The sequence below is a fragment of the Passer domesticus genome, chromosome 6 (genome assembly GCF_036417665.1).
Source record: "Passer domesticus isolate bPasDom1 chromosome 6, bPasDom1.hap1, whole genome shotgun sequence".
Classification (NCBI taxonomy): domain Eukaryota; kingdom Metazoa; phylum Chordata; class Aves; order Passeriformes; family Passeridae; genus Passer; species Passer domesticus.
This window is the reverse complement of record NC_087479.1, coordinates 27,344,231-27,362,608: the sequence shown is the minus strand read 5'-3', so window position 1 is coordinate 27,362,608 and position 18,378 is coordinate 27,344,231. Positions and strand designations below refer to the sequence as shown.

The 18,378-nt window shown below is 35.8% G+C and overlaps 1 protein-coding gene across 6 annotated transcripts in view; it reads right to left on the bottom strand.

Annotated features, from left to right (window-relative positions):
• The window catches only part of STRN3 (striatin 3), a 58,753-nt gene that overhangs the window by 38,812 nt on the left and 1,563 nt on the right, over nt 1-18,378 (bottom strand). For all 6 annotated transcript variants that reach the window (XM_064424037.1, XM_064424036.1, XM_064424041.1 and 3 more), the window contains exon 2: nt 345-448. In XM_064424037.1, coding sequence (XP_064280107.1) covers nt 345-448 — 104 coding nt within the window. The remainder of the gene's footprint in view (nt 1-344; nt 449-18,378) is intronic.

Below are 18,378 nucleotides of genomic sequence, written 5' to 3'. Positions count from 1 at the left end.
TAATACAACTGAAGCACTGATAAAGGTAAAGTAATAAGGTATGAACCCTTTGGGTATGTTCACTCTTACTCAGTACACCATAACTTGAATCCAGAAAAGAGAAACTGTCCCGTTTGTCTACTTAAGATGCAAGTCCAAACATTTTGCAAATTATGCAACTTTTTATTATAGAAGACACTAAGATTTGTTAGAAAACACAAGGTGAAGACAATCAACCTTAAAGACAAGTTTACATAAAGTAAATCAGAATAATCTAATAAGGCATCTCACTTAATGGAAGGGAATTTATCTTAGTCTATTAAGTTTTTCAGGTCAGAAAAAAACTAAACAATTTGTATACATACCTTTCTTGTTTTAATGCATATTCTAACATTTTTATTCTTCTCACTAAATCTTTCTTCAAATTTTCTTGGCCCTTTCTTTCCCCTTGTAAAAATGCTATCCGAGCCTGAAAACACACAAAAAAAGCAAAAACATATTTTATTGTCTTTGGTACCCAAAATAAAGCAACAAAGTCTGTCACACAAGGAAGAAAAGAAGAAGGAAGAAAGAAAAACAAAAAAACTGTATTTTATTATTTCAGCAAGTCAGTAACAACAAAAGTATTTCTACCCCAGAATATTATTTTCTGTTCAAGATGAACCGGTATTAAAGCCTGTGTAGTAACTCTGCAAGAAGGCACAAATGGCAACCATATTAAACATCTTGATATATGCACACACTTGTGTCCTTAGAGCATTTTTAGCATAAGTCCTATTATACATTTTCTTCCAAACCAAAAGCCATATTAAATTAGGTACACTGCAACTAGCAATTCACCTTTTGATGCCACCATACTGAACAGATTAAAAAATCATTACATAAACTCAAATACAAATTTACAAATCCATTATACAGGAAACAACTGTTTTATCGATTCACATTTTATTTAGTACTGAAAACAGCTGAATTTTAGACTATCAAGGGACAATTGGGTTTAGTGTGCTGCTCTATATGTAGAAAATTTTCTTTTTTCAAAGCTTCAGTCAAACTACCCACCTAATGTAAAAAGAAGCAAGGAAAACTCCTACTTGCCTGCTAACCTAGAAGAAGATAATAAATTCAACAGAACATATAATCCATCTCAACTAGCATAAAAAATTGTAGTTGAAAAATAAACATAGTAAGTTCGTCAAGGAAAAAAGCAGTGTCTTCACTACAAAGTGAAAGGACTTGTGTTTTGATTTTTTCAAGCCAAAATCCTAGGGAAGACAAATGAATCAGTAGATAGGAATACAAAATTTAAACAGTTAATGACATTAGTGGATTGGCCATCATTACAGAAACATCATTACCAACTCATTTGTCCTCTCTATGACTTTAAATTTACTGAAGTCATTGAGCAGCTAATTCAGTACTAGATTCAATATAAAATTTCTTGGAAAAGGGATTTAGAATAAGGAAAGTAAAGTAGAGACCACATTGCTCTACTGAGCTCAAGAACACCACCACCATTTCATTACCAAAGGAGGCATGGGGATGAGGGTGGAAGTGCTAGAATCGGCACCCAATGTATCCGTGAAGATTTTTGTGAAGGGCGGGGTTGCACATTTTCACTACTCAGTGGTTACAGCCTGAAACAGCCTAACCAGGGTGACAGCATTCTTACATCACTACTTTCCTGAACCCAAGTAATACCACAGTGTAAGACTTCACACATCAGCCCCGATTTTAGCCACTCTGGCCTTGTGCTCAGTGGTGAACCAAATTAAAACATGTTTCTTTACCTTGCATAAGCTAACTACTGGTTTAATCAAATTAAAATCCTAGAAGTCCGTCATGAAAGCACTCAACTAACCACTGGCACTTGGTGAGAAACAGCAAGGAACCAAAGTATTGCGAGAGAGGAGGGACTGGGGAGGAAACAACACTAACTCAACAGCAAAAAACTCCAAGCATACCCAAAGAAACTGCTTGCACGGAGAACAAGATCCAGAATCAGCAAACCTAACAAACCCAACTATACTCAACTGCAACTATGCTAGATTCCAAAAAACACTCCAAAAATGACTCTAATCAAAAAGAAAGTTAACAGCCTTCTGCAGAAAACTACAATTACACGTAATTTCCACTCCTTTAGTACCCAGGGCAGCAAATGACCAATTTCACAAGCCTGAGATACTATTCCAATTTTCACCAGTCAATGCATGCACAGTTGTTCCACAGCACACATAAAAGAGTCACAAATGTGGGTTTTTTTAAAAAAAAAAGTTACCTGCACATTTGCACAACAGCATACTACAAACATTTGGGAGTTACTGGCTGCCCACAGACTCCATTTACAAAAATAAACTCAGAACTACTCTGTAGTTATCTAATGAGGGTTATGAAAGCTCCTATGCCCTTTGACTTGAATGCAGTTCTCAACTCTTTCCAAAACTAAGGTCTTCTGTAAGCAATGGGCTTCTCCCCTTCACTTTTCTTCCATTGGCCAGCACCGTTTGTAACTGTTTGACAAATCTTAGCTGCAATTGTTGACCCTTATTTCAATCTCAGAGAGGAAAATAATGTAATTGTAACCTACACAGATGGAGGCATCTGCATCCTAAATGCTCACAGACAAACTTTTTCCTTATGGAAACGCTTCTGGAGTACTTGGCCACACAAAATGAAGTCTCCATACTTGAAAGTACTGCCTAGACCTCATACTTTTCAACCAGACAACAGAATAATTAATATACTACAGAATAATTAATATACTACAGTATAAAATAAAATCTAAAAAAATATAATAAAATGCCAAAAAGTTGCTTTACAAAAAGAGCCCAAAACCAAACTTTCTATACAATAGTATTTATAACAGTCTTTACAGAGTTCAAGAGGTTAAACAGAAAGGTTACCATACAAGAACACACTGTGCAGTTAAGGCTCTGACATTTTTGTCAATATTATCAGACTTTTATCAGAACTGTTTTCTGTAATTGTTTGTATACATGTTTGACTGATTTTGGGATTTATTACTCTTTCTCACTGTAACCATCACATGGCTAAAACACAGCAGAAGTTAGCTATGTAGAAGTTAAGAGCTCACTCTTTAGAAACATAGAAAATTAATTTAGACTTGAGGAATACTTAGTCATCAAGACCTTCAATACAAAACCAAGGATCACATCATCACAATTCTGCTCTAGAAATTAAGCAACTTGCTTCCTTCAGTCTGGAACTGAGAAAGGACAAGTGTCAAACCTGATACACTGCATGACCATGAGCCCTATGAATTAACACACCTCTTTGTTTGAAAAACAGTAAATCTCAGGGTTGACAAAAGCAGAGTTTTTTTCCCTCAGGGGTGATGAACTTAGGTTCCATAAACAAAGACAAATGCTCAAAAAATTGTATCTACTTAATACAACTTTCACAATCCTTACATACTCATTTCTTTTGAAACAGTTCTCAGGAGACATAGATTTGATACGATTTGTATATATGATGACCTAAGCCTGTGAAGCACAAAAACTGGAAAACAAAATGGCACACAACAGTTTCATACTCACCTTTCCACCCCACACTCCACCCTCCCCAGTTACAACAGAATTCCTTCCACTGCCTTCAATTGATTTGCAAGGCCCCAGGCTGACACCAAGAGGAGCAATCTTCTTCCACCTCCTATTTCTGTTCCGTCTACTGTGCTGACTTAGCTGCTTACGTTAACACACATCAAGTCCACTGAGAAAATCATTCTGTTTATTTTTTACTTGGTTCTGACTTACATCAGGGTCCTGATCCTACTCTGTAAAGCCACAGAGTAGTAACCCACAGATAGCTCAGCCTGGCACAAGGGGTGCAAACAGGATGCTGAAGTAACAACCCCTTTTCAGTGGCAACATTTTCTTAGTTCAGCCTAAACTGACCATGATATCGTAACTTGCATGTCTGCAGAAGGGTTTAAAAAACATGAACAGAGACACTAAGAAAGTCAAATACAAGTCTTAACTCTTCTGAATTGAAAATTCAATCAAAATGCATTTTAAAAAATGTGTTAGCAAGAACATTTCTTAAGGGGGAGAAAACCACACTCTTTTATAAATCATGCAATAGTTCTGTAAGTAAAAATATGGCCACTCATGGTTTACAAAAAACCAACTGGATTTAGTTGTGCACAGGTTCTGTTACAATAGTTTTCAACCCAGGTAAGGACTGCATTTCCAATTCTTCAACGCCTAACCAAGCCTTTAATTGTCAGGGCAGGTTCCTTCTCTTCTACCAGCCTGTAAATTCTTGTATTTTCAAAGACCTGGGATCACACTATGTTTCCAAAAAATCGACATTTTAACAGCTCTGGGCTCCCTCTACACCTTGGCCCTCAGCTGCAAGTAAGAGTACCACCACACCAACGTGCTCAGCTTTACTATGAAAGTGAATTCAGTGAGCTTTGAGAAGTAGTTAGAGTGACACATACTTTGTATTTGTGCAAGGATGCATTAAATAATGCCTGAAACTAGGCAAGATAGAATCCAAGGATAAAAAGAATTACTGAATAGTTACTTGAACAGTATGGATTCCAGGACAAAGAATTGTCTGGGGTTAAAAAACTACAAAATGCACATAAAGAAAGGAATAAATAAAAATTTTAACATGTAATATTCTACATTTTGTAAACTTAGTATTGTTTTAATTGCATGTTGCATTTAAGACATACATGCATTTTGTAGCTGAAAGGGGTTTCATCTTTTAAATAAGAAGTCTGACCATATTCAAAACAGTCAACAGTCTTGCAACAAAACTCTAAGACTTCAAACCAGAAACTTACCCTTTAATTATAGGAATAATTAAAAATCACATTTCAATGATACTCCACATCCCTAGTATGCCATTATACTGTTTGATAAAAGTGCAGCAGAAGACTTAAAATGGTCTACTAAATTACTTAACACATAATTTTAAATTATTAAAAATATTGTATATCATTTGGAAACTCATATATCAAAATTTAAAGGAAAAGTTTTCTGGGAAGAAAATGAGGACTTTTTCCCCCAACCTTATTTTGAAAGAAACTCCTAGAACTTCAGAATTATTCCCTACACTTCATACAGCACCAAGCACAGCAGCATTCACATTAAAATTGCACTTTATTGCTTTAACTGCCCAGAAAAGCTAGACAAACTTCACACTGATCAAAGATATTTCTCTAAGCCATTGAGCAAAATAGAGGGAAGTCATTACAGCATTTTGGGAAGGTAAAATTGCATATGTAACCTAAAGGTTATATAGCAATTAGGATATCCATACAGGATTTGGTAATCTCATTTTCTTAATAAATTCTGACATGCCGTATTTAAAATACTTGTTGAGCATCTCAAACCTAGTGAAATGCATTAAAGGGAGAAAGAGGCATGAAAGAAACCTGGATGGTAAAGCATGGAGGACTGATTAAAAGCCTTCCCTTCCGCTGCTGAAACACTAACATGTTCCCATACAACTCAAACAATCAAATTCTAAGGAGTTTACCAATACAGGATGACACTCAGAAAATTCTTTCTTTCCATTTCAGTTCTAAATATTGTCAACTCTTAGTCTCTGTAAATTTATTTTGAAAAAACTCAACTGTACGTGAAGTCATGCCAGCTATGTACTGCTTCTGTTTTGTTTTCCTAAAGTCCATTCAGACTTTTAGGAGGAAGATAGGAAAGGCCTGCAGTAATTTTGAAAGATGTGCAATACACTGAAACTACTCAGTGCACACATTAAGCGTATTCTTATCCTAGTAGGGCATGTCACAAACCTCAAAACAACAGGAACATTTTACCACACAATAATACTAATATAGTCTTGATTTTTTAAATATTTATTATGCTGAAAGTGAAGTAGAATGGTTTTGGAAAATTAAAAAATACTGGGGAGGTGGAAGATTTGACTCTGAACAGTCATTTAAGAGTGAACACATCTGTGCAGATATCAAAGTTCCAGTTCCCATTCAGAAAAGGGAAACTGAATATAAGAGAAGCCTTCAGCTTCAGTTTTCAACAAACACATTTGAAACTTCAACTCCTTCAGAACAACTAAAAGCAAAAGTAGGTTTTAGTGCATTCTTACGGATTTGATTATGTTTATATATTCATTGCGAATGCAATTAATCCTTAAACTGTCAACTGACGACTAAAAGAAGAGACCTTAACTACAATAAATAAATAAATAAATAAAAATCTTTATTTTGTAAATTAAAGTCTTGATATTCTCTCTCGAGTAAGTCACACAGTACCACAGATGTCACTGGCAACATCAGGATCATACATGTTTCAAAGACATAATACTCTTAAAGACCCTGTAGAATAAAAATTAACTGGAAGACGAAAAAGAAAATAGAAACAACGCCTCATATATTAGCAGAAGATCTTCACTTCATAAAATAAGCTCAGGTTAAAGATGTGGGGGAAAAAAACCAGATTTTAACAACTGGTTAATAGCAGTGTACATTTGAACAACACCTGCAAATAAAGACGGTAATTTTCTACACAGCCTTATGAATGGTCAGTTAAATATGGAGATAGCGAACTACTACACTTAGAGCAGCAAAGCTAAAATGTTTCCTGAATGTTACATTTTTACAGATGTTTTCCATTTGAGCTAATGACCATTTCTCCCTCCCCAATTTATACTTTTTTCAAAGACTCAAGCGATCAGTTTCTGATAGCTTGTTAAAAGCAAATCCTAACCAGTAGAAAAGTGACATACTGGAGCAACTTTTGCACAAGAGCAGCAGAAACAAGAAATCCAGCTAGCTCTAAGGAGGTTAATGACACAGCTGATATATAAGAGGATTTACTCATTCCTAAGTCCCCATCAGTCTGCAGTGAGTATGGGAAAGACCAGGCTCACAAAACTTTCTCCTTTCCCTAACCTATCCTTCCTCTTTCCAACTCTCACCACATCAGTCACATTCAAAGCTTTGCCTCTTCACTGCTGTCAAGTTTAATCAGCTTCTTCAACCAACTCAGAGAAAATCCTCTTCTGTAGTAGGGTCAAACCTCTAAGTTACAACTTACATTCAGCATACAACTGCCTTCATTCGGTCACTCTTCCTGAGAATTTTTTCACTGAATAATTTTTTTCTTACGATTTTTACAGCCATTCTCTTAACCAAAGTGGTATTTAGAACAGTACAGTAAAAAAACTCATACTATTCATAATTGTGTTTTTAAAGTCCAACAACCCTCTAAACATCATGGCTTGTAAACAAAGTAAACCAACTCTCTGTCCATAAACTTTTATCCAGTAAAAAGAAGTCAGTGGATGTGAGGGGGAAAAAAGAGAGACTACATGTCCAAAAGAAGTAAAAGGCACTAAAACCAAAATGGATTCACATTCTGGTAGCATTCCCCTCAAGGACTAAAATGTACAAGTCCAAAAACTGGAAACTATAAAACCCTTTTTTAAAATAATAAATGCAAATGCCTTGGGAGTTTATAATTCATTGACCAGTCTTGTGGTAGTGTTCTTCATGCAAGAACAGGCTTGTAATATTTTGTTTCAGTTAAAACTTACCAAACAATGAGCATAGTTTAATTTATAAATTAAGTCTTCCTTTTCAACTTCAATCCCAGAGATACTCCTTCAGAAAAGTAAGCTCCTGCCTAGGAATGTATAAAAACTTCCATCTTCCTGAAAGCACATTCTGTAACACTCAATTATAACTCTGTAACTCTGTAACACTCAATTATAACATCAGCTTCAGGAAAAGTGAAAATAGTTTGGTCATTATCAACAGACTGTAGAACAACTACCAAAGTGCTCCAAGCCACAATGTCAGAATAACAGTCACTGTCCCTATATACCAACTCTCCCTCTCTCCAAAATCAGACATCAGACCCAAGATCCAGCAAATTTTATCTGAAGGCCATTAAACAGGTATTATTTCTTTATTCATCTGACATTTAACAGGAATACCTGGAGCCACTACATAATCTAAGTAGACACAAATGCTCATTCTGATTTCAAAAAATGCCCATCTCCAAGTTTTCTTCACCAGTATCAACATAGTTCTACTGAGAAATTACCATCTTCCCATTCAAATATCAAATGCCATCACATAAGATAATCAAACAGCCAAGTAAAACATAGGCAGCAAAATTAATTCTTACTAGTTATAAGCACTTACTGTTCTATCAAGTGTCTGAACACCGTATTTCAACTGCACTTCTTAAGCAGGTTAAGTAATCCATGAAAAATGTTTGAAAGCAAGCTCCAAAGATGTAAGGTAGTCATGTTCCTAATAATAATTTAAGAAAGCCCTACAAATAAACACAATTAATTAAACTAACTTCCTTTACAATTCAGACTGACAATATAAGTATACTCCCCCAAAGAACTTCCTGAAGTTCAAGTCACAAAGTAAAGCTAATAATCCTCAATCTATTTTCTTAACAGACTTGCTAAAGAATTTTAATTTGTTTCACATCAGTTTTTCCAATAAAATAAAAATTTAAGTGTTCATATGCCTTTTACAGAAAAAAAGTTTATACAAGATGTTAGGTGATCACCCATTGCATGATGTGTTTTTCCAGCTGTGCATTGGACATTTTGTCCAGAATGATCCTCTGAGAGACCATATCAAAAACTGAACTGAAATTCAAAAGGATTACATCAGCTGGCTTTACTTGATCAACAAAGTGGGTTACTCAGTCATAGAAGGAAATCAGGTGTGATAAGCAGGACTTTCCTCTCATGAAGCCACACTGGCTGTCACTAGTGACTGTGCTGTCTTTCAGGTGTTTTTCAATAGCACCTGGAATAAGCTTCTCCATGATTTCACCAGTCACTGAAGAGGGACTGACAGGCCTGCTAGGACTAGGGTCATTCTTCTTTAAAACTGGGATGACAGTCAGCTTCCAGTCAATTGGCACATCTCTAGATGTCAGCCAAAAATTAGCATTTTTTCACAGATGAAAAGGAATTCTTACTGGGCCATCATTTGGTAAGAAATTATTACAGGTTTGCACTTCTAAAATCCATTAAGTCATGGTATTTCCCAAATGTCTGTGCTGGAAAAAGCCCACAACACAGCTTCAACACCAATGACAAAAGGTGATTCTTGTTAAAAATATCAGCTATCAACTTTAAGTATTCCCTCAGTCAATTAACATTATTGTATACAACATTTCCTACGTAAATTTTCTATTTTTAAACATTCTGTACATTACTCCAGTATGAACTGCTCAAGAGACACAGTTTGTGAGCAGTATCTTCTCTGCAGAAAAACTAATGGAAACAGACACAGACAAGCTCGTGGACAAGTACTTGTCAAGTCACAAGTTCGACAACCAATGCCAAAATACCCTGTAACCACAGATTACACAGTGTTTCAAACACTTGAGAAATACTCTTGGCCATCACAGGCCATGTCACCACACTGCAGCAAGTATTCTGAAAACATTTAGCATCATCACTGATGTCATTTATTAACAACATGTTCTACATAAAGTAATGCTAAAATAATGCCTAAAAAAATTTCACTTCACTTTGAAGTCTCCAAAGTAGTTGTCTGTCCAGATCCAAACTCTCATATTTAACCATGCAACAATACTCAGAGATTCAAAAGAAACTGTTGAATATGCTTTTATCCTCTCTCTATATTACTGAATACAAATAATAAGGGTGCTCAAAATAGATCTGCAATGTTCACATAATGCTACAGAATGGTCCCAACTTCCAGCACAAACCGATTGCAAAAAACATACTGAAGTGCAATGGAACCAGAACAACTGTAAGGAAAATTCTTCAAGAAAGGTCAGGATTACTTTGCAATTATTGAGTCTTAGAACTTCAGCTGCAAGGGTTCTCATACATTTTCTTCTACCTTTCATTTTTCAAGAACATCTTCCTGCCCTGGACAGGCGTATTCAACAATCCAGCCACAAACTATCAAACTACTTGTACTCTGATACTTGCTATCGATAACCTGTTGAGGTCTCTGCTTTAGTTATTATACAAAAAGGTCATTCATTGCCTGTCTTAGTAGACAGTAGCTATGTTAACTACAGTCCACCTGCTACAGTAGAGATAGCACTGGCTTCCCTCTCATTTAACCAAGAAATCCCTTAGTTCCCTCAGTTCCAAGGGTCCAGATCTTCACTTAAGTCTAACGCCTTAAGAAAAAGCATGGGAAGAACATATAAACTCAACAGCACTACATTAGACTATAGAGTAATAGCTTCTTGTGAATTCATTTCTATTTCCTCTGTGTCTCCATGCAGAAAGGATTCATAAATTTTCATTGCATAAAAATTATGTCAGTATGTTTTACACTTGTTGCCTGATCTGTCCTGCCAAAACAAAATAAATACAAGAACTCCAAAAAGAACAAAACATCAAAATAAAACCACTCCAAAAAATACCCACACAAAGAAAACAAGAAATGACAACAAAAAGCAGTTACCAGGCTTCACACATATATCTATCACACTCTCAGTGGCATTTTTTTTTTTGAAGGTGAAGTTCCAGTCTGCTGTGTCATACTCCTTAAATGAAACAATTTTCTACTGTAAATTAAAAAAACCTCTGAATAAGTCTAAAACACAGTGAGGCACCTAATAAGGCCACCTCTCAGACTGCTTTTTGATTTAGCAAGAAGACTGAATTCTAAATGGATCAGTCTTCAAGATGTTATTTCCAGTCCCCAAACTGCTTTTATGTCACATTTTCAGCATTCTTTTCAAAACTGTTACTAAACAATGGGACATTATACTACAATGTTGAATCTGCCAGTTTTGCACAGATCACAAGACAGAAATCACTTCCCAATTTCTGTATTTATAACTTCCTTACAGCACTTCTAAAACCAAGGATCATTCAGGGGTTTTATTAATTTCTTTTAGCAAGAAATTCACAGAAGTCATGGAAGACAACAACTCAGCATGACTATTTCAGCACAAGTTCATCTTCAGTTGGAGTTGCCCATTCTGTCATTATCATCTCTTTTTCCGTATTCCTCCTAAATGCATGAATCTTGCAAATAACATCTTTGAAACAAAACCCAAAAGCAGTTACACACCTTGGACCATCACTACCTAAAAGGACACACATACAGTATTTTAAATCACTTGACATTTTTGGGAATACACTTTGCTAGTAAAGAAATTTCTTTCCAATAAAGTCACAACTACAACCAGTAAGATTAATTATATATATACACACAAAGACAGTATTTGAGTTTAGTTAAATTAAAAATATCTTTACTGTCAGCACAACTATGTTGGCATATTATTCCATTAACATGAATTGAAAAAATGCCACATCTGGAGCTTCGTTACATTGTTAATACTGAATGGAAATTAGAATATTAAGCTAATTCTCTTTACTATTATTAGTATTTGTACTAAAAGAGCATATAAATAAGAGTGAAGTTGTACACTTTGTAGTAAGGCAAGTTCTTACAGTCACTATAGATTTTGAAAGGAAAGGGAGGAATTGTAGTGTGGCAAGCATCCTCAAGAATGTACCCTTCCTCTCCAAAATCAGAACAATTACTTGTTATTTAGGAATGAAGACAAAAGCAGACTGTGAACACAGTGACCTAACTGACTTAGGCTGTTCCAGTGATGAACACTCAAGTCAGTAGCACACATTCTTAAGGGACCAAGAACTAATAAAGTTGCTGAATGTAAGAAGCCATACATATATTAAAGAATAGAATCTTACAGAATGTACAGAGCTTTGCATTAAGGCAAAGGCAATACTGACAATAAAATTTAATATAATCAAGTTAATGGAATTAAAGTTATGGAAGAGTAAGACAGTTAAAATAAAAGTGTATAATGCAGTGTTTTCAGTGAGGCATGACAGAAAGTTGACAAGGGGCAGGTATTTTGCACCTCCTAAATGTTAATCTGGCATCCTGGCACAGAACATCACCAGCACTGTCTAATTTACACCACTTCACCAGGCAGTTAACAGAGACAGTTGTCCTGCCTTCTACCAACACAACTGTACTAACCTTGCTGAAGATACGAAACAGAATAGGTGTTATAAAATTTGTAAACCTGTTTAAATGCTCTGCTCAAACTTTCTTCTCAGACTTCTGCTTGCCAAAGCAAGATCTTCTCTTTTCCCAGGGTCTCAAGGCGTACAGCAGGATTCTGATCCGACACCCTGGGGTCTCATCCTCAAGGAATGCAAACCACCACAGTTTCAAGTTAAATACTGGAGTCAAGCATTCTCCAGCTTCTTATAGTGGTCACTGGCATAAAGTCAAGGGACCTTCTTTGGGGTTTCTTTTCTTCTAGGAAGAATACTATAGGATCATCAACCTCAAATCTGGTAGCAGTTAAGGAGGGATCGTATTTTGAGTGAAAATAAAACAAGGTGAAAAACTGGAAGAAATTTTAGAGCAATCAGCCCATTAAAAAATATATATATATATATATATATATAAAATCAGAAAGACCTTCAGGCATCTGGACTTATTGAAGGTCATCCTCTATTTCAGGATCACTTCAACTAGCATTCAGAGAAACACGCTTTTTTTCAGAATGTTACAGCCAACACATACAAGATTTTTGCATACACAGTAACTTCAAATAAATCTAGGAATACACTTCTTCTCTCATCAAGGAGAATTTGTTCTGGAATCACAAAAATGTATTTTTACCTTTAATTGCCAACAGCAGGCTACCTCTAATCAGACATTTTTATAAAGATACTATAGTGAATACTGCAGAAGATACTGTAGAAAAACCTACAGACTGCTTGAATTTATGCTGTATCTTCAGGACTGGTCCTGAAGAACAGCCAGCTTAATTATGATTGGCTCTTAATACCTCTTGAACTGATAAAGGCAGAAGATATCATTAAACTAATTATCCTGCTGAGGATGGCTTAGGATAATTCAAGAACAGTCTGAGTGACAAAAAGTAACCATCACCCCATAGGCAAACAAAGCTCTTGCAAGTCATGCATTTCTCCTGAAGGATACATCAAAACACTGGAGGATCCAACTTCCCTAGCCACTCTTCATCAGTTAAGAAAAATAAATCCATTATCACTTTCTCCTAATTTCTTAAATGACAAGAACACCCACCACTACCTCAAAACCTACTTTCAGCATTAAATAAATAGTTATACCCATAGATACTTCAGCCCTCACAAAAAATTTTCCGAAATGAGATTTCCCAAAGAGCTATTAAATATGTATAGGTATAATTGCAGTGAAACTAAGAAGTAAAATGCATGCCCAGTGTTTAAAAAAAGAAGTAATTCTTCAGCAGGAAGTATTATATAACTTATCTGCCACACACTTCTACACTGTGCCTAAAAGAAAATCTCACCAGAGTAACTGTTATAAAATGACAGTTCTGAGCATTGATTCTAAGTAAGAGCATTATTATTGCAAATAATCATTTTATGAAAAGGCAATTATTACACAGTAAAAAACACTTTTATACTGAGTGTTGCTAGAAGAGAATTATTTAGAAACAATATTCCAGGAAAAGTTACACAACTACTACACTGACCAGTATCCCGTACATAAACCTCAGAGTTACCCAGGTATTTCCTGTTCCTGTTTTTACATGGAGCTTAATGTAATTCCATGTCCTGCACTCTTTTATTGTTTTGCTTCCATAAAGTGAGTACTGCAAGAAAATTTTACAGAAATGTTGAAGACCAAAATCAAAAATAAAATTGGAAGAATAGGTTTATCCGTACACAAAAAGGAAGCACACTTTAATTTGGAAGTCTTGCCAAGTAGCCTATGAAGAAAGACAGTATTTACCCAGAAACACAGAAGAACAGACTTCCAACCTTCAGGGAAGTTTTACCAACAAGTTGCCTGTTAATGCAGTTGACTAAACAGGTATGGAAGCCACAGTAGGGAAACCCTTGATTATGGCTAGTTGCCCTCTACCCAAAATACAGAAAACTCTCAGTTCAGTGCTTTAAACTTAAAAGGAACTTAACTCCATAAAATACGTAGCTGTTTTCACCATTACCTTAGAAAAATGATGAATGAACAGAAGCTTCTGGGGTTTAGCTTCTTATGTGTATGTTATTTTATATAGAAAAAAATTTCATTATAAAAAAGGTATTAAATACTCAAATATTGTATCATGTGAATAAACATTAGTTATTTGGACCACAATGTACTTCTACACCCCACTACAGCAAGCACCTGAACAGTTTGCACAAACAGAAGTTAGCTCTGATGCATGCATTACCCACACTCCTCGTGGCATTTACAACTATCACAAGTAAGAATGCTGACCAACTTCTTACTACCTACTTAATTTTATTTTCAGTCAGTGTTGATCAAGTATCCCTCGGGGTTTTTTTACGGATTGCTTTAGATTTAGTTAAGCTAATTTCATAATAAATATGGAGATTCACCTGTAAGATCCAATGAAATAGTAGTTTATTAATTTATCATTTTCCAACTATCTAGAAAGCAACTGATAAACAATCATGTGGTTAAAAGACACTGTGCATTTCACAACAGTAATATCTGAATTTCCTGCCTTAACTTTGTATATTATATCACAATTAATGCCCCTGATATCAATCAGGCTTTGTTTTTTAAGAAACACAGTATTGAAACAGCATCAAAACAGCACTAAATATATCATCAAACAATCAATCAAAGCATTTTCCTGCTCACAGCAGATAAGTTAGAACCATATGATCTTTAATGTTCCTTCAAGCTCAAACTGTTACATGACTCCATTTCAAAGCTACCTTATTGGTCAAGAGAATATAACAACAGCTTGCCTAGTCAGACCAACAGACCCCAACCTCAGTGTGCCACTTACAACCACGGGCTAACAGGAGGTTCCACAGGACTAGCATAAAAACAACAGAATAAACCTCACAAAACATTTCAAATCTCAGAACAGGTGTAAATCAAAAAGACAGTATCTTTTAGACACCCACAGGAAATATTCTTCCATGAACTTATTCAAACACTTTCTTACCCAAGAAAATGTTAGCATTTACGACAGTCCCCTGCACAAAATGCCACTAATTCCTGAAAAGTCAGGGTTTTTTAAAAGATATTTATTTTTACTGTATGCCCCACTAGTTGCTGAGAAACAGATTGTGGCCAATATTAGAAAATATGCTTCCATTCTATAACACTCACAACCACTTTTACTTGCAATCTATCATCAAAACAAACTATCTGCAAGCCAAAAGCAAGGCAAAGTCTATTATGAAAAGAATTAATTACTCCTCCAAGTTTAAGAGAGAAACCTTCCCAACAGTATCCCCATTGCTCCTTCAAACCTGTAACAAACTAAAACAAGGAACACACAGGTAAGTATTTCAGCTATTGATTCTTGCTACACTTCGGAAATGCTGAAGTACAGCGTGACTGTATATACACTCTGAACATGATCTCATTTTTTTCACAATATCAATACTTTTACACATGTTATCTGAAGATACATTTCTTTCTTAAAGAACATCCTGTATAAAATTCCTTCAATGAGTCTGCTCCATCATCCCCAGCAGAAAGGGAAGTGGGGAGGCATGCAAGTAAAATCTTAAATCTATAGGTTTTTGTGGTTTGGGATTTTTTAAACACCTAATAAATAATATTAGAAAATATGCTTCCATAATGTCTCTAAATATTTTGGGGAAAAAGCATTTGTAAAATAGGATAAACTAGGAACTTCAGTGGTGCACCACCAAAGATGTCATGTTATAGCACAGAAAATGTATTAATAGTCATAGTAATCTTTATGCACACCTAAGTTACTTGAGAGGTTGTATAATGTGTAAAGCGAAATTGCATAAATTTTGTTCTGATTGTTTATGTTTCTTAATTATTCTTTCTATTCATTAAAGCATTTGGAAGCAGCATCTACTGGCAATTCTCTCCCAACATATTCTTGTGTGAGTCTGAAGTATCAGAGAATATTCAATTTGGTTTTCATCAGAAAACCTGAATAAACTGCACAATTGAGACTTCTATTCCAGACAAGTATTATCAGCCTGCAAGCCCCATAAGATCTCTCAATTGTGCATCTCCCAAAGTTACAAGCTTTTCTACGCTACTCCTTTTTTGACACAACTTTATCTTCCTTAAAGAGCTTCTGCGCATCTCTACGGTGTTTTCCCATCCAAGTTTCCTTTTCTTTTAGGATACTATGGAGCCACTTCTCACCTTGAACAACTGGTTATTTCTAATAAATACATAACATTCAATATGGACTTGCTATAACTCCTCTTAAGTGCATACATGTCTTAGGAAAGACCATATATCTCAGCATAACAGCTGGTCATTACTGACCAACATCAAGATCATTAGACCAGCAGATCAAAGTTACATTGCTACAGTGAAAAGCTTTTAGTTCACTAAATAGTGAACAGATTGTGTCCATTACTTGCAGTGAACAAGACAGCTTATTTTCAACACAGCAACCAGTGAAAGCTTGAGAAGTCACTGCAGAAGCCAGTATTACAAGGGAAAGGAAAGAAGTGTACTATGGTTCAAGTACTGCACTCACAATATTTGACACTTCTGTACTTGATACTGGTTTGCACACACAGATTTGTGTAATGATATGCTGCTTCACTTCTGCACACAAGCAGAACAGCATGCACCTGAAGAGTTGGAAAGACAGCATAACACTTTTAGATTCAAAGCCTGATGTAAATGTAGATCTAAGTCTACCAGTACAAGACTTCAGATCCAAAAGGCTCAAGACCCTCTGTCAGTCATCACAGCCATGGCATAAACCCCAGCCCAATGAAGTAACACATGCTTTATTTATAAAATTGTGCCCCATAGGTGGAAGAACAACAATCAAAAAAAGTCATTACAAGAATCCAGAAAGGATAAACTGTTACTGCAGATTCTATCTGCCTTCACAATCACCCCTCTATGCAGGGAGCACTCCTACTAGGGATGCCAATTCCTCCAGCCACTTGAACTACACAGGTAAAGAAAGGGGTGGATGGATAATGGAGGCCCATTAATTCCTACACAGATAAAAAAGTATCTTCTTCTTTGGAATAATAAATTCTTCTATTCAGAACACATAAATAAAATCACATACATTGGTAAATCATTTGTTTTTTCACATACTTTTTATAAAGCATTGTTAGCAAAGTTATAAAGAACTTGCAACGGCCAGCACTGAGAAGCACCACTTAAAGAGTTTACTGTCATCTTGAGAGAATGAAGAAATAAGAATGAAATTACCTGCATTGCATCAGGAGAGTTGCAGGTAAATCATCCAATACCCACTTCCACATAAATTATCTACTGCCAAGCTACGGAATTCCTGTTTTCCTTTCAACCCAGAAGGCCTCAATCACCAAAAATCTCACACTTGACATATGATTAACATTCTGATTAGCTTCAAGGGACAAAACTGTTGTTTGGGATCCAAACTATTCATTTTACTGGCAACAAAATACGCTGTCACTTCTCAAATTAAGTTGCAGAACAAGCAAAAACCCCACAGACCTAATAACATCTATCTTCAAAAAATATTCACAACACATTCCTGTATCAATTTTCACTACTGTATAGGCTAAGACCTAAAATCCAAGGGTAATGTCCTCCCTGACATCTACCCTGGGCTTAAAAAGTTATTAAAAAAAATAACCAAAACCACCCCTGTGTATAGGCACTGTGCAGCAACTCTGCTGCCTCAGTCCCATGGCATTTGCACATGTATGTCAATCAACACATACATGATCAGGGGCAGAACTGCTACTGTACCTCCACAGACACGCAGAAGAAATGGTACGACCATGGACAACAACAAAAAGCAGCCGAGCTGGCTAAGAGTGCATCAGGGAGTCTGGAGGCCATGTGAGTTCAGAGAAGCACTTAATCAGTCAGACACAACTTTTCAAGTCTCCGGAGTGCTCTTCATGTTAGGCTACAGCAGCACCTCGTTTTAAAGTAACAAGCCCATATATAAAACAAATATTTCAAGGTGGTTTTGTCTGGTGATGAATAACACTAAGCAACTTACTTAAAAACGTAATGCTGTAACACTAAGTTGCTAAAGAAAAGAGGAGAAACAGCCAATTGCTCTCTGCTAAAAACACCCACCTATGTTCACCATGGATTTTAAATTCAGCCATTTCACGAAGTTTAAAATGGTAAGACTTAGAGTAAGTGAAAGAAACAGTAAAACCTCTTCAACTGTTTCCCTTGGTGGTTTTGGGTTTTAATTCTTTCTTAATTATAGTTGTAACAAAAAGAGTGCAAAATACATGCTTATTATAGAGCCAAGAAGTTCCTAAAGAATTGCCCAGGCTCAGGCATACTTCTTGGTTCTGAAATCTGAAAGTAAATGCCTTGCAAACGCTGGCTGCTGTTGCAGTGCAATTTGACGGAATGCTACTTCAAGACCATAAACACTGACTCAGGAAAAAAAATCAAAAAAAATTTTC